Source organism: Lathamus discolor, chromosome 6, assembly GCF_037157495.1.
Source record: "Lathamus discolor isolate bLatDis1 chromosome 6, bLatDis1.hap1, whole genome shotgun sequence".
NCBI lineage: Eukaryota > Metazoa > Chordata > Aves > Psittaciformes > Psittacidae > Lathamus > Lathamus discolor.
In genome coordinates, this window is record NC_088889.1 from 10,004,983 (window position 1) to 10,028,623 (window position 23,641).

The following is a 23,641-nucleotide window of genomic DNA, read 5'->3' on the forward strand; positions in this document are numbered from 1 at the left end:
ACCAATAAAAACATGGACACATAGAATCATAGAATAGTTAGGGTTGAAAAGGAGCTTAAGATCATCTAGTCCCAGCCCCCTGCCAAGTGCAGCAGTCTGTGTTACTAAATAAATACCTTAATGTTTGCAAAGAACAGTACTTGGTTTTGTAAACCTCTCATTATCATCGCAGTCATCTGCACACTTAGAAGCAGAGTTTCCTTCCATTTTCCATCTCCCACTGCTAAAGTGGGACCTTTTCTTTCATTCTTCCTCAAAGGTCATTAGAAAAGCTCATGGAGGCCTTTGTTACTTCAACACTTGTTTTCTTGGTATCAGAAGCAAGAAGTATTTTTCCTCAGGTCAACTCACTAGCTCAACTAAGTCCATCGAGCTTAATAAAAAAAAAATGTACTTCAATGATTGCAGCTGGAAGATTCTTATTTTTAATAAGATTACACATGGGTACTTAGTATTTAGTGTTACACACTATGTATATTGGTATATACAAGATAAAATAAGATTTAAGAATGACAGATATATTTTCTTAAATAAGCACTTATCTAAAATAAGTATGAAAAATCTCACGAGCACTCCCCCATCTGTTTTAAATAGTAGTAGGAATAACACTGACCACCATAAGATTGCAGAAGTCGAAGGAGTATCACAAGCAATCAAAAACATCTGTGAGCCAGCAGCAGATTAAAAATGAAGACATGTTTATGGCCAAAGTCCGTTAAAACTGTTTTTACCAAACCCACTGGGTGTAGGTTTTGACCTTAACTGCTACCCTCAGCTTCAAAATCTACTTGGTAGGTAATAGAGAGAAGTTGAGCAATAATGAATGCAGTCAGATGATTCTTGTCAGGCAGTTGGCAAAAAAATCAGGCTGTTACATGCTGATCACTCCAGAGTAGTCCCTCAGAAAAGCAGAGTCGTTGCAACGACAGCCAAGCAGGTAAATTCACTGAAGGTTAGGCTTCTGCCTAACAGATAGATACTGAGAAAATAGAAAACATCATTTGCAGTTCCATTCTTCAATTCTCAGCCTTCCTTTTCCTGGAATCAGGTTTACTCCTTAGTGTCACATGCAGGGATCTGTGCACAAGGCAAGCTCTGCTTGATCTTTGCTTTGGGCTCTAGTTCATAAACCACATACCACCAAGATTTGCATCCAAACCTGGCACAGATTTTTGTGAAGTGGAAACCTCATTCATATTTGGCTGTATATCCAAACAGGACCCTATAGCTCTACAACTGCCTTTCCATTTCCCTAAAACAGTCAAGAATTTTTTTAAAGTAATCATGACTTGCCAAGTCATTGGCAGAACAAACATCAGTCCCCACACACAGTACTAAATAAAATACATAATAATTCCTTTTAGCAAGCTAACATGGATGGTCATTCTGCATGGATTTATATCTCATGAATATTTATTAGTCTGTTACCAAAATATTTGTATACATCTCTTTCTACCAACATATTTGCATATATCTCTTTCTGACAGAATTAGTCAAAATATACTTTAAGAGAGTTTAGACGACTGAGGTGACGAACAGTTTTTTAAACGCTTCTTTCGTTCCACAGCAGTTTGCAAAGCCTGAAGAAGTAAATGCTTATTATTCAGGATATTGTAGCTGCACAGGTTCAGCAACTTGTTGAAATTCTCTTCACTGTATGTCAGCAGACCAGTGCCATAGGGAGCAATGCAGTTGGACACATCTACTCTTCCTTCCTCCATCTCTGAGGGATTGCGCTCTACATCTGAAGCAAGAACACAGCAAAGCTCAACACAGCAGTGTCACTGAGGAAGACTCTTACCAGGCAATGCAAAATACACGGTAACAGCCACAAGAAGATTAATTGTCTCAGGAAACTATTCAGTATTTAATTACTGCATAGAGACTACATCTGCTGCACTCTTGAAATCCACTGCTTCACAGCTTGATTACACAGCTGATCCAGAACTGACTGTCAGTACAACTTTTCCATGTGAAACTCTTTCCTCACTAAAGTGAAATTTTCATCAGAATATTTCACTATTGCAGATCTGGAATTTTGTATTTTTAACTTTTCCACTGAGTAGTGATATGACAGCTCATTATCTACCAACTGGGTCTCCCTCTCAGGAAGCTGACATTTTAAGCACCTACAGCAGGACAAATAAGATGAAGAATTACATGACTTCTTTTCCAATAAACTGGTACATGGATTTCTGTTCAGTTTTTGATGAAAGTTTCCTGGATCATACCAAATTAGCAACAAGGAAATTTGAGTTGACGCTTGCAAAAGTATCTGTAAACTGAAACTGAATTTGCCAAGTAGTTTTTCTGGTGAAACAAAAAAAAAATCACCATTTATTGTATTGCTAAACTAAAGAAAATAATCCAGTAGCTTTTCAAAAATGACAGATATTAAAGCAGTTTGTTACCCTGGCAAATCCTTTGCATCATTGGCTCTTTCCAGCACTTTGTATTATCAATTTCTTTTCACATAATAAAAGGAGAAGATTCTAGCTTTGTTAGCAGAGTAAACATAGCATCTCCTTACAAGACTCTTAAGTAACAGTGTTAGATACCAGTGGGTGTAACTTGGTAGCTGTCTCTGGCCTTTATCATCGAGGGAATGCGAAGTGTTCCAGATGCCAGATGAGGAGGTTTGCCTCAAGCTACAGCTATTCATGCTTTTAATTTTGGAACTCTTCAATTCAATCCCTGATTAATTGGCCTTTTGTGATGGATTAGTAGTCCATCACAACAGGACTGGGAATGTGATAACTTAGCCAAGTAAGAAGTTTACCAGCCTCTTGGAAGAAGAACGAGGATAAAATGGATGTGAGAGCCTAAAAAAAATGGTTGATAAATGCTGTTAACTTACTCGGTGCCTTGTATTTTTGGAAGGTATCACACACCAGTGGGAAATAGGCCAAGACTGGTGCCTCTAAGCTGTCCTCAAACACATAGCACTCCTTCAGGCATTCGCGGTCTTCGTGGCTCAGCTCTGTGCTGGGGAATGGGATCCCATGCTCTAAACAGTACTCTGAGAATAGGTCCAGTGGCTGGTTCAACAGAGGAGAGTTGCAACACAAAGAGAGATTGAAATAAAGTGACTAAGCCCCATAGCTGATATATTTCTGCATTAGGCAATCATCTGTGATTGATTTATTTGCTTACATATAGGACTAACTATGTTCTGGAATAAACATACACTCTTGATTTTGATATATCCTCAGTAATAGAAATTTGTTTGTCTTGCTAACACCAGACATTTTTAAAGGAAGATTACTGTTTTCTGAAATTCATATGACATTCATTTTTGTGATTTAGTAGAGGATTTGGGTCAGGAAATTTTGATTACACATGGTATCTGAGATTAGAGGTTCTTGAGTGTTTGCATTCACCGCTTCTAACAATCAGTGTCTTCATGTGCTCCTACAAATAAATTACATTATTTCGTCATCTATGGCCCTCAATGTTTCTTCATACACAAAAATAAAAAAATAAATAAAAAAAAAAACCGCCAAAAACCTGACCGAAACTTATGGGAACACCGGGGATCAAACATAAAAGAAAAATTCCAACTTTTCATTCAAAACCAGCAAAATTATGTACTAGCTAATTATGTTTTTAAAGTTATGTAACTAACTATTGAGGAACTTAGTGACACAAGGACAAATCTGCACAGATACTCGGAATAGGTATTTTGCTACTTGTCTGTGTCCATAAGTGAGTTCCAGAAAGCTAGTGAAAATAGTCCTGATAAAGACAGAGACATTATGGTTACAGTGTTGAATAGCGTCACTGATATGATAATTTAATTTAATAAAAAACAGACCATTTTCTGGAAAGAAGAAAGAAATTTAAAAAAAATGGCAAACCAAAAAACAAAAGGGAGAGAATTGAGAACTGAAAAATTGTAATTCAGGTGTTGGAGTGATTGAAATAAAGGTTCACTACTACAAAACATCACCAGAGTCTGTGATCCTCCGCTGTAATTTAAGTGCAAAATGACATCCGCTTTCCTCTCTGGCCTCAGAATGGGTGGGCAGCTGGTGTTGATGAAGAAAGCTGTATCTACCAGCTTGAGGTAGTCATCCCTTTCATTCAGCTGGTTGGGAGAAGAATCCAGCACTGTGTCTGAAAGTCAAAAACTTATATTATCAATTAATTACTGCAAGACCAAGTCCATTTTTTTTCCTCCAAAATCAGCATAGCAATGAAAGAATGAAAAGACAGCCCTTTGAACAAAGCAACTACAGCTAAACATTTTTCTTCGCACAATTTTAGCATCTATAGCTCAACTCTGCAGACATTGAGAGGAAACAGGCCTGAGATTTGGTTTCATCCAGAGTGTTACATTTAAGCTGCTTTTTCAAATGGTGTAAATTTGTGGCTATTTGGCTTCAGTAGAAGCTGAAAGTCATTCTTCTGCAGCTTTCCCTAGGAAGAGCAATATACAAGCAAGCTGTGGCTTTTCCAAGACAGTAACGAGACCAGTGCTCAATCATCTGGGGCTCAGGAAAACCAATTCTACAGACATATTAATGAAATAATATTGATCAAAATTTGCCTTTATGCTAAAACTCATCAAATATTTGTCCTCAGCAAGTATTAGCACTCAATTCACTTTCAAAGATGCATTTTGAAAAATTTACTATTACCTTTCCACATGCAAAATCTCTCATTCTCCAAATACTTGTTATGTAGCTGCAAGCCTTTGAGGAAATTGTGGTAAGTGGAAACCACTGGCCGTCCAGTCATCATTTCTCGAAGTGTACTGGAAAGGCAACCTTTGGGAATGGATAAGCAAGTTGCCTGTTCATGAGGCTTCTTGGACAGAGAAGGGTCTTCTTCTGTAGGAAGAATGAGAAGAGGGTATCTATTTGCATTTGTTTAGTGCGTTTCTCTGGTATTAATAACAACAAAGAAAGAGGAGCTGGGCAGTCAAACCACCACAGCCCCATGTGTGATGAAGCGCATGCATCAACATACAGACTGCTCAGGGCAGAGATGGGTTTCAGCGCCACAACACAACCTTGTTGTTTCCCTGTCTGGCCTCTCCTGCCCCAAAGGAATCTTGGTAACCCTCTTGTGACTAACAAAACTCCCCAGGGATGCTGCACAGAGCAGTGCAATGTTTTTTCCTGTTTTGCATCACAACTGTTTCTTTCCTTTTTTAACTTCATTCCTAAAGGTTTGGTGTTTGCTATGCCAGAAATAAGACAAAACCAAACCCTTTACCAAATGTCAGGGTTTAAATTTTGGAGAGGCATGAAGACAATGCAAATGCAAGTGAAAAGTAATCCAAATAACCAACCAATGTCATACTCAGTATCTCTGGTCCATCTATGCCAGAAGTCCTCTGAATGACCCGAGAGGTAGACAGCATCCATAAAATTCTGGGAAAATATATTACTCCATGTGCCTTGAAAGTTATAAAAAAAAAAAAAAGAAAAAAGCCATACTTAATACTGCTTTGGATTTTTAGAGCACAGCTATGACAACCTACTTGGATTCAGTCTCTGTGGCTGTGTAAATCAGCATTGTTTTAGTTATGGAAAATTATTAATTTTAATAGCACTTTCAAATGCCATGTCATTACACAGAACATCTGGCTTTTAGCTAGGCCATTTTAGAGACTTGGCTATTTCTAAAAGTAACTGTGATTAAAAATACTTTTAAAGATCAGTTCCAATGCGTGTGTTCTGTTTTGGTCTAGCTTAAGAAGTTCAGGATATTAATTGTATCTGTCTCAAGAATATGTTTCATTTTTTGTCACTTTTGGCTGGTTCATGCAAGATTTAAATCACATCAGACGCATTATCTAGTGTACTACTATTGCTACTTGCAGACCAGCAGTTACGAGATTCCAGCTCTGTGTAGCCAACTACATGGTTTGTAAAAGTGGTGTTTTTCCCAGGTAGTAAATCACCTTCCAAGAAGCAGATGCGGGACTCAGGGATCTTCTTCATCAGGTGACCCATATAGAACTCGCTACCAAAATCCTCCGAACGAACAAAGGCCCCGTATTTTAGGAAACCCACCTCATAAGGTGTGAACTCCACCCACTCTGCAAATAAGTCATCAAGAAGGACTCATTATAACCACTGAATACATGTAAAAACAACAGCATAGAGAATCAAAAGCTGAAACAACAAGGCCTTTAGCTTCAGTGTGTTGGTGATGGACAGTTCAAACCGCAATGTTTTGAAACAAACAGGTGCCCTTCAATATATTGCATGTTAGATTGGTGAACTCAAAAGCTAAATTCACCTCTGCCACTAACACTGTGAAAATCCATTCAGCTTAGGGGTTCAGGTCCATTTCTGTAATAGGTTCAGAAATTGGGGCTTAGTCAACCAATTCCTAAGGTTGCACAAGGTGTTATTGAGTCAGCAATGATATAAGCTACCATCCATTCTTAGACTCCCATAGTCACCAGCTTGTGAAGCTAAAACAACACTGACTAAAACCCACCCAAACCTTGGCTGAACACTCCGGGACTGCACACTGCGGGACTGCAGACTGCACGCAGAAGTAAATGATCAGGTTCAGTTTCAGGACCACCTGCTTTGTTTGTGATAGAAAATGCTGTGGAAATGGCTAGTGAAGAGCAACACTGCTCAGTGCACAGAGTGCTGCTCCTCCTCAGATCATTCTCTGGCTGCTTGAAGCTGCCTCCCACTCTCACCCCTTCCACATCTTCTTTTCTCACCCCTTCCTTGCCCTCTTCCCCCAGGTCCTCGCATCTCTCTTGGACACTGCTGCCTTTGCAGGAACACCAGCAGCTGAAAGAGGGTGTGAGGTGGGGAAAAGAAAGAAAGAGCAACAGTGGTGGCTCTCAAGGCTCCCAGCAAATAGCATCTCTGCCCCTCACAGGTACCTCCGTACCACAGTATCAGCATACATGTTTTTCACCCAAGTCAGAACCCAGACATGAAGACAGGGGAAAAAGAAATTATTTAAAAGATTTATTAGATTGGACTTACAGTAAGAGGAAACTCCTCAGATTTATAGAAGTGTGTATAATAATTACCTTTAAAATCCAAAGTGCTAAAGTCATCCTTGACATTGAGGGACAGGTATATGGGCAGCGGATTCTGTCCCTGATTTACTGCCAACTGCTGATCAGAGAGTTTCTGAGTACTTCCCTGTTTATAAAGAACAGAAGTTGTTGTAAAAGATAAATATGACATATGGATGGTATCTAAGCATGGACTACCAATGAACTGTCTCCTAAATCCCAGTAGATTTTGTTCTGTGTACTTCAGTTGTTTAACCACACAAATGTGTTCATGCATTATACATCATCAACCTTTATCACTGATGCTTCCTGAAATTTTGACAGAGTGAAAATGTGAGAAAGTTGTCTGATTTGCTTTAAGGAAAGATAAAGCTACTTAGCTACCTTGGAGGTGCTGCAGATAAGTCAACCAGAGCCCATTTCTTTCAATGAAGCTTTTTTTCTGGTATGGCTATATATTGTTATGCCTGAACTTAGCTCTGTCAGAGCCACCTCTCCTCTGTGTCTGAAATTAAAGATGGAAAATCAGTTTCATTAACACCTTGACTTTTTACATGCTCAGACGTTTACCCTAGATGCTTACATTTTAAGCTTACTGTGCTATTTTTCTTCTAAAAAGCCAAAGACTCCTCAGAGTTTTTGAGAGCTTTTCCTATTACAGAATACAGAACTTTAAACAGGAAAAGTCAGAAATCCTCTGGAATAAGTGATGGATATATAATACCTGATGATGTAGCATACAATCAATGAAGAGTCCCCATAAATCTGTAAAGGATAGCTTGTGCCCCTCTTGCTTTCTTTCACAAAGCTCCTTTTCATAGTATTTCATATGATCCAGTGAGAAACAGTGCATCTTGCTCTTGATCACATGTTCCTTGATATCACCAATTGGCCCTCTGAGATCCTTCTGTGACCAATTTGCATCTTCATACAACTTCGCCATGGTCCTGGTAAAAAGAAACATACTGTGATTCATCATGGGGTACCTGACAATTCACGGGCTTATACCACACAAAGGTGTTTTGTTTCACAATTACAAAATGCTCTTACCCTCCAACTTTTTACCTTGGAAGAACAGTTCAAAGCTCAGGCAGAATTTAGACTATACAACAATATTTATGCTTCAAGCATACATTAAAAATCATCCTAGCTTGTTTCTTCTCAGAATCAAGAGTAATAAAGCAACACCCATAACTTAACACAAACTTTCACTAGAATTATCCTTTGATTGTCTAGGTTCAGCTACAACTTCTGTTTGAAGCCAGTCCCTCAGACGTCCCAGACACTGTGTGAAATGTTAAGCAGGATTTTAGCAGCAAACATTGCCCTAGAGAATTACAGGAGTTCCCCTTCCTTGGCCATGCAGCAGGCAGGTCATTTCAGACTCTTGGCACACATAAGGCCAGTCTGCTTGAGGTTTCAGCTCCCAGTTCGGGCAGACTCTGGCCATCTCCTCTCATCCCCACCCTATTTGTTCTAGTTCTGTCTCACATATCTTTTTAGAGCAGCTCTCCAGAGGCAAACTGTTTTAAAGCCCTAGAACCCTGTGAGTTGTGAAAGGCGGTCAACATCATGTGCATGACACTCAGTGTTTCTCGGGGCTTTTCTTTTAAATTCTCCTTTTCAGAGCTGTGTAAGAGTTGTGCCAGGCAAATATAACAAGATTCCTGAAGTGTTACATGCAACTAGATAACCCAAGGCTTACACAAAGAGAGGGAAAACAGCATTTCCCTGCTTTCATTTTCTCATTGCTCTCAAGCATGCTTGGGGATTAGGTTTGTGCCCTTTCAGAGATTCAAATTCCCTTGGTTTCAGCTTCATTGCTTCTCTTGCACATCTGCAGCATCTTCTCTGACTCATGATGAACGTCTGATTTACCTTCACTGGCAATCAAAAGGTTTATTCCTCCCCCAGGAAGTGACACCATTTCTTTCATTCCCAAGAAAATGCCAGCTTTTTGGTCTACCAGTTCCTATTCAGTCTATTGTTGATGGCCATAAATAACCACTTATTATTTAAACTGGAACACCAAGGCACCTCTACTCCCCATCTTAGCATAGGAGCCTTTTCTGCCAGGTAACCAAGAAATGAGAAATGGAGATCAAAAAATAACCATGTTTCCCACACATTCTCTGCATCAGGCACCAAGTTTAGGACAGAAACAAGTCCAGCCCCCAGGAGAAGTCGTAATGCATGACATGGCAGAAAGGCACATATCCAAGTCACAGGACAGCTGTGGGTTGGTTTGTCACCTACACTGAACTGCAGGGAGATACAGGTAAACCATCCTGGCTTGAGCTCTTTTCTTCTAGTTTTTGTTTACTCGTCAGTACCATTATAGAAATACAGTAGTTCTCACTCAGTTGGCTTCTTGTAGCTAGAAGAAATAAGAGCTACAGCACTGAGTGGTGCCATGAATGTCATGGAAGTCCCAACATGATGCTGAGTAAAATTCATCTGCAAGGCAATACACTTCACCATGTTATCACTCTGCTAATACAAACAGCAGCACAAGCCTCACTCTTCTTACCACGTGGTGGCAGATAAACCGCTGATGTATGAGACACAGTCCAAAACACCTAAGTCCTGGAGAGCCAGAAGACTGCCAAACATAGCCGTCATGGACCGCACTCCCCCTGCTGTGGTCATGACTGCAACCACCGGCACCTGATCAACGCACAAAGTCACAGTCATTCATCAACAGATGAAATAGAGCAGTGATGGGCATGCAGAAAAAGTAATATCAACTCCCTGATTCAGGTAGGTTTGGATTCAATTCACCCTCTTCACAATAGCTCTTAAGTGTGTTTGAGTTGTGCAAACTTTGGTGGGACATAGCATATGCTGAAAGCATCTTTCTGATCGCAATGCCTTGGTAAATCAGAAGCTGTAAGCATGGCTTTTGTACGGCACAATCTATTTTCAGATTTGTAGAGTCTCTTCCAATGCTTTTCATTTCTCATGTTTTTCCCTCAAAACACATTCTAAGATCCTGAGTATAACAGAGGAGCAGAGCAAAAGCAAAAGCAAACCCACTCCTACCAGTGTGCTAAGGGGCAGCTGCAGCTTTCCCCTGTAAGCTTCTCTGCTGTGCAACAGCAGGGAAGGATGAAGGAGCCAAACTAAGGAGAAATGGTCTCAGTCCAAGCAATAACATTTCACCAAACCTGTTCATATATACGTTGATCTCAACGAATACATTCTTTAGGTGCTCCTGAGTGAGGATAGAGGTTGGCCGAGGGTAAAGGAGCTGTAACTGACATTCTGACGGTAGTCATGGAAGTACATCACATCTAATTCATTCAAAGTGGGACTGTAAGTTCCTAAGATGCTGCCTCCACATACCTCATCCTCCTGCAGGTCTTCATCTAGGTGAAGAACATTTTTTAGAGCAGCAGCGACCACCTTCTTTCTTTTACGGATGAAGTCCTGCTCCTCTGCACATAGATCAAACCCCAACCGCAAATCTAAATTCTTGCAACTAGAGCATAAGAATGGAACAAGACACATTACCTGTAAGCCATTTTTAGAGCTACTGCTCAAGGAATCAAGCAAAACCAGCAACAATAAACCACTTTAAAGAAAGGCTACTTCCATATACGTAAGGGTTCTCCCTTGCAAATGGAAGTGGGTATATAGATATCACAGGACTTGTATTTCTTCCTTTGTGTGGAGATTTTAGACCAGAATCATGTCCTCAGCTATTTCACATTTGGGTTTCAACCAAAAGGCCATTTTTTTTCCCTTCTGTGACTTATAATTAATATTTAGTATAAACCTCTGATTTATCATGTCTGCCATGAGTGCTTGCAATGTAGGAAATGAGTCACTAGGGGGTAATATTGCCCTTCAGAAAATCACTGCATATCAGTCAATAAATTAATTACTGTCCTCTTGTTTCACTGAAAAATGACCTGCAGAGGACTGGTGAATGCATAACACTGTTAGAAACATGTTAGAAATGTGCTACACATAAATATGTATGCATTATAGGTACAGGTTACAGGACAGAATAATTCTTAAATATCAAAATTGGGAAGCATCGACACTAAGAAAAGCATTACGACTGGTTATACCCCATGACTACCTACCAACCAATTTAAAAATATGTATCATTTTATTAACCCTTTCCTACACTTTAGTCTTTAACTAATTACAATCTTCATTCCTTGTTTCTAAATGAGCTAGTTTAAGCTGTGACTTCCTTTCATCTAAGGACGATACTATGAAAGGATAGGAGGTGACCTAAGTAATCATCTGAAAGAAATGAAAGACTTACCTCTCTTCTTCCTTCACAGACACCTCATAAGATTCACTCTGAGAATAAAGAATGAAAACACCATAACTTTTAAATAGAATTGAAAGTTTGCAAAAGCAAGTTTTACAGTATTAGTATTTATTCCAATATATAGTCTAACAGTAAGTCTTCAGTCTCTTCTCAGGCCTTCTGCATACAATCATCACCTGGATCCTGCTTTTAAACTACTTCTAAAGCAACCACAAGTTCTGAACATGCTACTTTTTCCCTGAATTACACTTTCAAGTACATGCAGAGCTGAGCCTGCGTACAACTCAGATAGTACTTTTGTAATAACAAAATTAATAATGGACCAGGTATCACACAGTTATAGCTTACACCCATTTAAATAATTCCAAATGCTGCTGAAGTTTACTCACTTTCACCACTGTCACTTTCTTTCCCAAGTCCAGAGAATGGAGAGGCACAGCCAGGGAATGATTTGCATTGATTTCCTTCCTAGCCGAGCCACACTGAATTAAAGTTGGGGAAAAAAACTGTTATAAAGAGAGAATCATTTACAACCCATAGGTATAATTCTAACAGAGAAGGTCTAATTTACCATGCTTCTCCCAAAAATTACTTTAGCTGTTATTACCATCTACAAGCAAAACATACACCACAGAAAAAATGCTCCTTTGGCAGTTTCATGTGCAGTCTGGGTTGGCTGTGCTTCATGTAGTGGAACATGGTGGTTTCCCTGGTTCCCCATCTGCAGCAAGGACCGATGGAAACATCCTGGGTTTCTTCATAGGATCCTTTCATCGTAAAAGTGAAATCTCTCCCTAAAAACAAGCAGCAACAGCATAGAAATGTTAATTGCGTCTAGCCTTGAATAATTTCAAATAAAAATGCCCCAAGTAAAGTTTCAGCCTTCATGCAGTCAACATTAATCTGGGCCGCAAAGTTTTTCCTCCCTCCTAATCAGTGTGAACAAAGGCCTGACTGAATAAGGAGTGAAAGGCCGGTGCAGCATTGCAACCTCTCCCCTGGCAAGCAACAGATGGCACGTGTTAGACCGGTGGATGCCATTAGCAGCATTCATACCCCTGAATTTCCACTCCTCACAGTTGTGTCTCCCCTCTTTTACTTTTTGTTCTCATCACAATATTTCAGTTCCACCACAATGCAGTGATGTTTCTGAGTCTCCCAGACACTTTCAGTTTCCCTTAAGCTACACAGCCACACCGTCTCCAGAAGATTCATACCGTTAGCAAGTAGGTAATATGGGAAAACGTCAATCCCCAAGCAGCCCAGAGACCAAAACAGGTCAAATATTTGTCTACATTCAGCTGCACCTCCCATAGCACAGAAAGTAGTGACAAGCAGTTTAAATCAATAACCTCACTTGTGTAAGGGCTCTTAGTTTTCCTTTCATTCACATGTACTCCCAAGCAGGAAACTTCACGAGACTAGAAGAGATAAGTAATAAAATCACTGGTCACAGAAACAGTTCAGGCTTAAAGGCATAGTTCTCCAACTACATCCTTCAGTTCTGCCCTCCCATAAGAACATAAGATGAAAAATAAATAAAACTGTTACCACTAGTACGCCATTAGTGATGATGTTTTCAGATACACCTGGACTGAAAAGCAGAAAGGAAATGTTTTATTTAAGAGTGGGTATATGAGCAATGATCTCTTCAATACAAGTAGTTCTTTGAGCTCACAGTTTTTCTAGCTGCCTTCTAACACTTCTGTCTTTCAGGTCTATCTTGTGTTCTCCGCTGGGTCAGTCCCATAGCTCCTAGGGACACTGCTCTCCCTTATCTCCCCCAATCAGCATCATCTTTCCTTAGGCTGAATTACAGAATAAACACTCATCCTCAGCTATAAATAGTAAGTGAAGTGAGACTATCACTCAGGAAGGGATTTCACCACATTTAGGAGATAAAAGCAACCATGAGAAAGATGCTGAGATGGGATATCTGAGCACAGGTAGATGGAGCCAAATTCCTAATACTGCATTACTACTCCCTCTAAAACATAGTATTCTGATGACAAATTCTGTAACATTTAGGCTTTACTCACATGTTATCCAGTAGAAATTCCACTTCCAGTTCTTCCCGATTCTGAAAATAAGATTTTTCATTTAAGGAAAATGAAAGAACAAACTTTTTCCTTTGTTAGAGCTCTGATGGTTTTGTACAAACCTCCCTTGCAAGATTTTGCTATTTCCACACCCTCTGTATTATAACGTAATTGGATGGAGTTTTCTTTGGCCGCCCTTTCATTTCATGTGTCTCCACCGCTCTACTGTTTACAAACCAACTGTCCCCCAAGGAAAAGAGGAGATTATCATGGAATAGGGGGTGAAAGATCCCATTATTCATTTATTGGTGGGATGAGACATGGTCAGTCAATGCTGAGGCAGGGAGGTATAACAGGTGAATGACGGAAGAGAACATACTTGAGGATAAATGGATATATGTGGTGAGTATGTCTGTGTTAAAACAGAATAATATGTAGAGTGACTAAACAAATACAAAAAGGTGTGAAAAGAGTCCAGCTTGGAAAATTAAAATTGCCAGCATGAAGGGAAGAAGAGAGAAGAGGGAAGACTGAAGCTGCGAAAGGGAATGAGGAAAAGAGCTCACAGGGCCAAATCAAGGTGAAAAAGGGGAAGTGTAAGAGCAGGGAACAGTGATAGAAGAGTAACACATCAACAACATGAGAGCAACTGAGTAACTGCATTACTTTACTGAAGCCATTTGCTCAGTCAGCCTGTACGGGGGACGGCCAATCCAGGACATACCACACAAACGTATATCAAAGGTATTCTTTATCACCCACAGGGAGGAAAACACTAATTGTTGGAAGATATAAATCTCTTTCTGACAAGTGATGGTAAATTTTTTTCATTCACATTCATACAAACTAAACTTCACTGCCAAATACCCCCTCTGTCTGGCTGCGCAGCATACTTCAGCGTTGTGAACAGACTGTGAAAACTGTGCCAAGTCTGATAATGTAACTGCAGAGGTAAAATCATCACTATACTAGAGGTGAAAAGTGATTTTTTTTTGTATTTAGTAGCTCATGTCAGCAAATGGGACATCTCAGGTTGCTTCTCTGAGAGCTGGATCTCTGGCACATAACCCAGCAGTGGGTGGCTCCATTCACTTATTTCTCTCAAAGTCTGCATTTCATGAAAATTAGGGCGATTGAAACAGTTCGTAATAGAAGGATAAGGGACGGATTTTAGAAAGCAGTCACCTTACAGAGATGCAAGACAAACCTTATCAAGCATCAGGTTGTGACCAGTTTGTACTATCCAAACTCACTCTCTATTCCAGCTGTGTCCAAAGAACAGAATAAACAATGTTCATGAGATCCTGGCACCTAACATATGATTATGCCTGCCTTATGTTCCCATCCTTTCTATGCTGTTGTACACACACATACAAGTTGTATTTCTATTAAGTCCCTTTCATATTTTTGTGGGTGAAAAACCTGGAGCATCACAATAGAAAGGCTTGCTGGATAACACAGTGAGCAAGAGGCACCACAGGAGGCAACCCTGATGCTCTGATGTTACCCATCCAGCCGCCTCAGCCCTTCTTTTGAGATATCCTGGCAGAATAACGAAGTCATTTGGGCAGAGGCGGCAATTACAATTACACCAATCATTAAGGTTGCCCTGCATAGTCCATTACTAAGCCACTAAAACAAAAAGGCAAGCCTACATGGTTTAAAAAATCCATGTACAGACCATAATATGTGATGCCTCATGGGCGCCTGAGCAGAAGTCATGATCTGAGTAAGGACAACTTGACCAAGGCATTCCTGAGACCCAGCTCACCTTGTCTTATCTCCCCAACTTCCACCTTGCTAAACCAATGGGTTAAGGCAACTCTGCACAAGCCTCAGAGCAAACTCACAGCTTGAATCACACCTCAAATGATCTCAAAAGTCACATGAGCCTTTTTCTAAGGAAGGCTGTGCCCAGCTGGGGCAGGTATATTGCAATCCTTAGGAAGATTAAGCTTACTGGAAGAGTAGTTAATAAACTCTTTCCAAAGCAACAGTAATATAAAAAACAGGCAGGAGGGTTCCCTTGACAGCCTACCTGATGTAGTGGTTTAGAAATGAACAGAGCACACGCAGTTCCTGAGAAATGTAAACTCAAGCCCCCGCCAGAAGGTTGAAAAAGCCCTAAAGTCTTGTTACTACACAGCCTCCAAGCAGAGAAGGCGTTATATTTGCAGAAAGTAATCTTAGTACATATTTTGCTGTCTTAAAAGATGGGTGTGATTTCTCCACTCGCCCTCTCAACAACTTCACCCACCAAACATTTCGTAAGAAACTTTTTTCTCTCTTTAATACAAGCAAACACAATATCCTTGGAGACATATAATGATATAATAATAATACAAATAATATAATAAAACTATTAGGTCACACCATCTGATCTAGAAGAAAAGAATAAAATACTGAGGAGACACAGATTTACCAAGCCATACCTATTCTGTGCTGGCTCAGGCCCCCTAAAAGAAACCTGAAACCCTATAGCAATATCATAAACAAAATTGCTGAGAATTTAAAAATTAAAAAAACCCTAAACTGTTGGATGTCAGAAGGAGGAAAAAAAATTAGAGATTTTCATGAGAATATATAATCATTTACCAAGCATATTGTCTGAAAGCACAGGACAAAAGCCCTGGTGAAGCTGAGAGGAGCTACCCCTAGGGAGCTACTGGCCAAAGGGTCAGGGCAGCGGCACGGGAAGGAGGCCAGGTTTGCTCCCATCCCTGCTCTGTCAGTCTCTTACAACAGCATTGAGACCGCTGACCATCAGCTGCTTCGCTTTTGGATCTTGATCTCTCTGTTTTATTCAAAAGACATTTTTGAAATCTCAAAAGAAAAAAGAAAAAAAGAAAAAAAAAAAGATGTTTTGCATCTAATTGCAATAACAACAGAGGGGTGACTGTTTCTGATCCCTCCTAAACCCTGAACATTTAACTCTGTGTTTTAATAACATCCTTTTAACAAAGTCTTTGTGTGTGAGAACAGCTCTAATGTTTAATATAGGTAGTAACTTGGGACAAATTCCTATCAAGAGTATTATTTTATCTATCTGCTTAATGTCACTGATCTTACCTCTGGATCTAACTCAAAATTCAGGTGGACTTTTTCTCCAGGTTGGACTTTAGCTACATCAAAGCGAACAGTCAAAAGCTGGTCATCGGGTGTTAAAGCATCCTCATCACAGACTGACAGCTCCAGGATGTTCTGAGGAGAGAGGCAGAGGAGGATGTAAATGCCACATTCCAGACCTAATGAGCCCAAAAGGAAGGTCTAGCGAGAGTCAGCATGCAACCCTTGCATTGCTCAATGTAGACAGGCTGCTGTGACAGCATGGAGTTCATTGACCCTTGGCTCAGACTGCCGAATCTGACGATTTACCTCTTCTAGGTTAGTCCCTGACTTTGCAATGAACAAGAGCTCAAAAGAAAGGCAGCATAAATGACATTCATGCTGGTGATATGCACTGGACAGAGTAGAGATTATATATGCTCTTTATTCATCATACCCTTTGTGAATTCATAGTTCGAATAATTTGAGAAATTCTGGCCAGATCAGCAGGAAGCCATAAGAGAGGGGAAACTCTCAGCCCTTTAAAATGAAAGGTAAAGCACATTAGCAAACTCTTCTAACAAGATTTACATTGTAGTGACTCCCCTTGCAATTCCTAAGGGCTTACACTACCCCTAGCAGCATGAGAAGATGCAGCACTGTTAAGCCATAGGGAGCTGGCTCCATGTCTAGAGCTTGTTTTAATCTCACTCTGACTGACAATCTGTTTCTACTAAGTCTACAAACATTTTAACAGGTTTTTTACAGCTACTCTGGGACAAAAAGAAGCACTCAACCTTATTCTAAATGATCCATAATCTCTGAGTTTACAGTCATTCAAAGCATGGGATACGCATGGTTTTCTTCTAAGTTTGTAAATCACATGTATAGTTTGATTTCTTGTATCTTATAAGGCTTTTGAAAATATGCTTGTTTAATGTGGGAATAGTTAGTACTTAAAGATACTTGGAATTTTGGAAAAACACAGCATTAAGTTATGGTACCTCTTACAATTAACAAACAGCGCCACTATTACTGTGTAAAGCAAGTTACTACAGACTAATGGCAAAGCACAGCAAAAATGTCTTCATAGCGCATACAAGAAAATATACCTAATCCTCTAAAGAGTTTATAAAACCTCCCATTCAATTTATGGGGTTCTCTGTTTAGAAGATGACAGAGTCCACTCAGGGCAACTGAGAATCCATACCAAGGCCTGCGTATTTACTTTCTGATGGGAAACAGTGTCTCATACTGTCTCAGATGCCTTCTGTATCTTTCTGTTATCATACTATTCCTCAGTATAATTGAGTTCAGGCCTCTGTGTGAGCCTCGAGGCTCTCTTAAAAACCCTGCATGCAGCAAATGCAGATGTGCCCTTTAGAAAGTGTCTGCTCACTATCACAAGTGCAGGTCCTACCTTTACTTCACTCTGTATCATGAAGAAGAAAGTTTCATTCCAGACAGGGTTTCTGCTGTTGCATACAGTTCTTGTTCGGGCTTCCTGGCACGAAGCTGTTGGCAGCCACAGCTTGACATAGCAGTCAGTCTGGCTCACTGTGAAGAAAAAGATGCACAATTAGTACAGCACTACTTACTCATCGTTTCTTTTGCTCAGTCAGAGGGAAAAAGTTTAACATCTGAGGAGTCCTGAATATCTCATTAGACCCATAGGAAAACATTCTGGGGTTAGAGTTATTTAACTTTTATATCTACACTTATATCCATTCCAAACAAAAGCCAATTTTGAACCACGGACTGTATTTAATAAAAAAAACAAAAATATATAATTTCAACAGTACTACTATGAAACATTCCAGCTCTTCAGATATTTACTTCTATTTTGATGTATTTGCCAGGCTCCAGAAAAATTCACATACAACTTCATTTCCTGAAGCTTCACTTTTTCAAGCACTGAAGAATTTAGTTCTGAGGATTTTGTGACCTAGGTTTAGTTGTGGTGCACAAGTCATCCACAGTGATATAGCAATGAAGAGACAAACACAGCAGCACCCAACACAGCTACGGATTTCTCCTGAGGTGCTCCTTTCAGATGAGAAATGGGCAGCCTCTGGTAAAGGGGGACTACAGAGTTAAGGGAAACGGAAATACCATGGAGCAGCTGTGAAGGAAGGATTGCTTCCTTTCTGACATAGAATTTCTGTTCTATTTAATTTCTAGTGTTACGTGGTTTTTAAATTATTCTAATCAAGTCTAAATGAAAATGAAAACATACAACTTCTTCAGCCAAAAAAACCTGAGACATTACTATCATCCAATCAACAAGTGCACAGGAGTATTAAATTATGGTGACAGTGATTTTCTTGCTAACCTAGAAACATGCCATGAGTGATACTTACACACATCTGCTTTGCGGAGGTTTCTCATGCCTATAATTTTTACAGTAAGCCAGCACAACCGAGGCACTTCTGGCTGCAGAACAGTGAGAAAAATACCTTCATTATTAGCAAATAACTCATATAACTAACAAAGCCTATCTTATAGCAAAGGCAATTCTCTTCTTAATGCAGTGAATATGTTCTATTCATTATTTGAGACAATTTCTGGAGATAAATTCTATATATCTTGTAATTTGACAGAAGATGCTCCTGGACAAACTCAAACACAAAAGGGAAGCCCACAGAGGGTGGAAGCAAGGACAGGTGGCTTGGGAGGAATACACAGAAATTGTCCAAGCATCCAGGGGTCAGGTTAGGAAAGCTAAAGCTCTGATAGAATCTGGTAGGGTTGCCAAGGGCAACTAGAAAAGCTTTTTTAGGTACATCGGTGTACCTGCAGGTGCACAAGTCCATGGGACCTAATAAGATGTATTTGCAGTTCCTGAGGGATGTGGGGGATGAAGTTGCTATGTCACCATCCATCATATTTGAGAAATGGCGGCTGTCTGGTGAAGTTCCTGCTGACTGGAAAAGGGAAAAAACAACTCCCATTTTTAAAAAGGAAACAAAGGCAGACCCGGGGAACTACAGGCCAGGCAGTCACACCTCAGTGCCCAGCAGGATCATGGAGCAGATCCTCCTGTGGAACCTATGCTACGGCACATGGGAAATAAGGAGGTGTTTAGTGACAGCAAACATGGCTTCACTAAGGACAAATGGTGCCTGACAAATCTGGTAGCTTTCTACAAAGGGGGTACAGTGTTGGTGGGTAAGGGAAAAGCTACTGGCATTATCTACCTTGACTTCTGCAAAGTATTTGACACTGTCCCACATGACACCCTTGTCTCTAAACTGGAGAGGCATGGATGTGATCAACAGACCACTGGGTGGGTAGGGAAACGGCTAGGTAGTTGCAATCAACAGCTCAATGTCCAAGTGGAGACCAGTGACAAGTGGTGTTTTATCAGGGGTTGGCACTGGGACCAGCACTGTTTAACATCAGTCAGTGACATAGACAGTGGGATCGAGTGCACCCTCAGCAAGTTTGCCAGTGACACCAAAGTGTGTGCTGCAGTCGACACACTGGAGGGAAGGGATGCAATTCAGAGGGACCCAGACAGGCTGAAGAGAGGTGGGCCTGCGTGAACCTCATAAAGTTCAATAAGGGAAAGGGCAAGTTCTTTCATCTGGATAGGAGCAATGCCAAGCACAACTACTGGCTGGGCAGACACTGGATTGAGAGCAGCCCTAAGAAAATGACTTGAGGGTGTTGGTTGATGAGAAGCTGAACATGAACCGGCAGTGTGAGCACACAGCCCAGAGAGCCAACTGTATCCCGGGCTGCATCACAAGAAGCATGGCCAACAGGTTGAAGGAGATGATTACATGGTGACACGGACAGTGGGATTGAGTGCGCCCTCAGCAAGTTTGCTGATGACACCAAGCTGTGTGGTTCGGTTGATATGCTGGAGGGAAGGGATGCCATCCAGAGGGACCTCGACATGCTTGTGAGGTGGGCTGATGCCAACCTCATGAAGTTCAACCATGACAAGTGCAGGGTCCTACACCTGGGTCGGAGCAATCCCAGGCACAGCTACAGACTGGGCAAAGAAGAGATTCAGAGCGGCCCTGCGGAGAAGGACTTGGGGGTGCTGGTCGATGAGAAAATGAACATGAGCCACCTTCAGTGTGCGCTTGCAGCCCAGAAAGCCAACCGTATCCTGGGCTGCATCAAAAGGAGCGTGACCAACAGGTCGAAGGAGGTGATCCTGTCCCTCTACTCTGCTCTTGTGAGACCTCACCTGGAGCATTGTGTGCAGTTCTGGTGTCCTCAACATAAAAAGGACATGGAACTGTTGGAACAAGTCCAGAGGAGGCCACGAGGATGATCAGGGGACTGGAGCACCTCCCGTATGAAGACAGGCTGAGACAGTTGGGGCTGTTCAGCCTGAAGAAGAGAAGGATCAGGGGAGACCTCATAGCAGCCTTCCAGTATCTGAAGGGGAGCTATAGGGATTCTGGGGAGGGACTCTTCATCAGGAATTGTAGTGACAGGACAAGGGGTAACGGGTTAAAACTTAAACAGGGGAAGTTTAGATTGGATATAAGGAGGAAATTCTTTCCTGTTAGGGTGGTGAGGCACTGGAATGGGTTGCCCATGGAGGTTGTGAATGCTCTGCCCCAGCAGTGTTCAAAGCCGGGTTGGACGAAGTCTTGGGTGGGATGGTTTAGTGTGAGGTGTCCCTGCCCATGGCAGGGTGGTTTGGAACTGGGTGATCTTGAGGTCCTTTCCAACCCTAACTATTCTATGATTGTATGATTACTGCAGAACAGGGCAGATACCCTGCATTTTATAGTGCCCCAATCAAGATACCGCTGTTACTGGCCAGTCTGGCTGTGGGATATGTAATGCCATAACATCCTGCACTATACCAAAACACCTGACCCTTAAAAAGAAATAAATAACTAAAACAGGGGGATAATGGTTCATGAAGTGAGCATCCCATTGTGGGACTCCAGAGCTTTTCAGTTACACCAGCAGAAGGAAGGCTGAAATCAGAGACTTGGGGTGAGCATCCTTCCATTTCACATGTAGGTCCCACTACCTATAATGCAGCTTTAGCATTTCATTGCAAATTTGACATGACATAGGCAGAACAAGGTGGGTTTGGGTTTTGTTTTTTTATGTGTTTTTTTGTTTTTTTGGTTTCTTGTTTTGCCTTTTTTTTGGGGGGGGGGGGGATGGGAGGGGAAGCTCTCTGTGATGCTGAATAAACATAACCTGTCTTCCACAGATAAGGTCTACATGAATCACAAGGAACCCACGTTACCACAACATACAGAACTGATAGATGTACATAACGCAAGAGCTGGAGGAAAACCAGAATTGAAGACAGCATAAATCACAAAATCTCAAAAATGTCATAAACTGAAAAGCTGCAAACGCAAATCGAATTAAACGTTTGGTAGGATGAGAGTAAAATTGCCAGTGTGTTAGATTATGCAACACAAAAGAGCAATAATAAAAGTTATAATTGCATATGAATGCACGTAAGCAAAATCAGGTTCAGAATGCCCTGGCTTATGCAGGACTTTTGCACAATAAATTGAAGTATGTTCACATAGAAAAACCTAGGCTGACCTGATTGATTTACCAAGGAGAAGCACTGAAGTACAGCAATAAATTGACATTCCATAACGTAGGGCTCTGTAAGGGAATAGCTTGAAGGCTCCACAACCCTCTCCATTTTTTGTTTTCTCCTTCCACTCCCCATCACACCTACACACAACCCTATACTTGGTTACAGGAAAAACAAGACAATCTTGATGAACACCAGAAGTAAAACACTACATACAGAAGCAGTAGTTCCATTAATTAAAATGAAAGGAGCAATTAAATCTTCACAGCACCACAATTTCTGAAAAACTTTGTCCTTAGGACCTCCTTGTGTACCTCTAATTTTGATACACCAGTGTCCTGACAGGAGCACATTAATCATCTCAGAAGCAGTGCTTCACCAGACTAGATGCTATTTACAGCCCACTGGAAAAATTCTCAACCTGATAGTTTTCTCCTAGAAAGCGTCATTTGACCAAAACCGACAGGTTTGAAAGAAACCCATCAACCTCAGCAGAATTTCTGGCAGCAGTGTTTCTGGTGATAAAGACAGGAGTAGGTGGCTCAAATTGCTGGAAGCTCAACTTTCCATCCCACCTACAGGAGGCTGATTTTCATCTTCAGCTTTAGTCCCATCCATATCTCCCTTCCAGGCGTTTAGAGAAAACTTATCCATGAAATGGCTGAAGTACTAAGCAAATATGAAGGCATAAACCCAACTATTCTTCCTTCCAACACCCTTTTCCAGTTCAGTTTCATAAAAATTAGTGTTCAGAATTCTTTTAAGTGGCACAAACTGAACAATCCAAAAGACAGGAAAAAATTTTGAAGACTGAGCCTTGGGTGTTATGAGGTACAGCTACCATCATATAATGATGTCGCAGTAAAATCAAGATTAAAATCCAGCTCTCCCAGTTCTTTGCCCAGCATCTAGTCCACAATTTCATCACCTTCCTCACCTTCCCAGCCCCTAAGTCATAGTGAATATTTTCCGCTCTGAAATGCACGCTCACAGAAGAAACAAATATTTCTTTAACTAACTGTTACAACATACCAGCTCTCATAATACCAGTTTAGCTTAGGGAGAGATAGGAAAGGCTGGTGGAAGACCACATGCAGCACAGCCATTGTTCATACCCTATAGCCCTCTCCCTCCAATTCAGAAACTGCTCTCTATACAGTACCTCATCTTCAGTGCTTTGCAGTCTTTGATGATTCCTCCTCTTGATTTCAATCTTCCTGTGTGGGTTTGCTCGGACGAAGCAGTCCTGGGGACAAGGAGCCAAGAGAGACACCAGTGATGAAATACAGCAATCAACAATTCCTAGTTTTCAGTTTATACCCAGATTTGCTATGGCAATACTGAGGGGCCCTACCATTTCTCTTCCTCATGATGGAACAAATGTCCATCTCAACAAGAACATCTGTCAGCTGCTCTTACTGTACACTGTACACTTATCAAGCTGCTCTTATCTGTACCCTGAAGATTTGTTTGACATTTAAGGATCAAAATTCCCCAAGCATTTGCTTTTTGGTGAATCTCAACCAAGATAGTCAAACCAATCCTCCTGCCCTACCGCTGATTTTCTCTTACCAAAGGTGAATAGGCTGATGATCCCATTAGTATCTCTGTTTCATAAAAGGCAACACTTATACTGGTCCAGTCTGTATGTCTTACAGCTGGCAGTTGCTCCTGGACTACACTATTTTCCAGCCAACTGAGGTAGGGAATAAGAGTTGTATAGTTTG

The 23,641-nt window shown here is 40.9% G+C and overlaps 1 protein-coding gene across 2 annotated transcripts; it reads right to left on the minus strand.

Annotated features, from left to right (window-relative positions):
• Positions 1-414: 414 nt before the first annotated feature.
• LOC136017746 (cytosolic phospholipase A2 epsilon-like) lies at positions 415-23,134 on the minus strand. Of its 2 annotated transcripts, XM_065686298.1 has the most exons (20): positions 23,077-23,134; positions 18,736-18,808; positions 17,796-17,932; positions 16,400-16,531; positions 13,331-13,371; positions 12,843-12,885; positions 12,649-12,712; positions 11,919-12,085; positions 11,681-11,773; positions 11,283-11,320; positions 10,349-10,484; positions 9,534-9,670; positions 7,728-7,950; positions 7,016-7,130; positions 5,912-6,049; positions 5,297-5,404; positions 4,641-4,832; positions 3,950-4,116; positions 2,858-3,038; positions 415-1,744 (listed from the first exon to the last, which is right to left on the minus strand). In XM_065686298.1, the coding sequence occupies exons 2-20, from the start codon at positions 18,761-18,763 to the stop codon at positions 1,506-1,508; spliced, it is 2,379 nt and encodes a 792-aa protein (XP_065542370.1). In that variant the 5' UTR covers positions 18,764-18,808; positions 23,077-23,134; the 3' UTR covers positions 415-1,505. The 2 variants fall into 2 exon arrangements, with proteins under 2 accessions (XP_065542370.1, XP_065542371.1); XM_065686299.1 differs by lacking the exons at positions 12,843-12,885; positions 13,331-13,371; positions 16,400-16,531; ... (1 more) ...; positions 18,736-18,808; positions 23,077-23,134 and having other exon boundaries at positions 12,644-12,673.
• Positions 23,135-23,641: the final 507 nt, after the last annotated feature.

Bases quoted from the DNA above. Each gene is read 5' to 3' on its own strand.
- LOC136017746 (XM_065686298.1), bottom strand. From the start codon at position 18,763: ATGAGAAACCTCCGCAAAGCAGATGTGT. The intron at 4,117-4,640 runs GTAATAGTAAAT...TTTGACTTTCAG, and splicing joins GAGATTTTGCATGTGGAAAG to ACACAGTGCTGGATTCTTCT. The intron at 1,745-2,857 runs GTAAGTTAACAG...TTCTTGCTTCAG, and splicing joins CCAAAAATACAAGGCACCGA to ATGTAGAGCGCAATCCCTCA.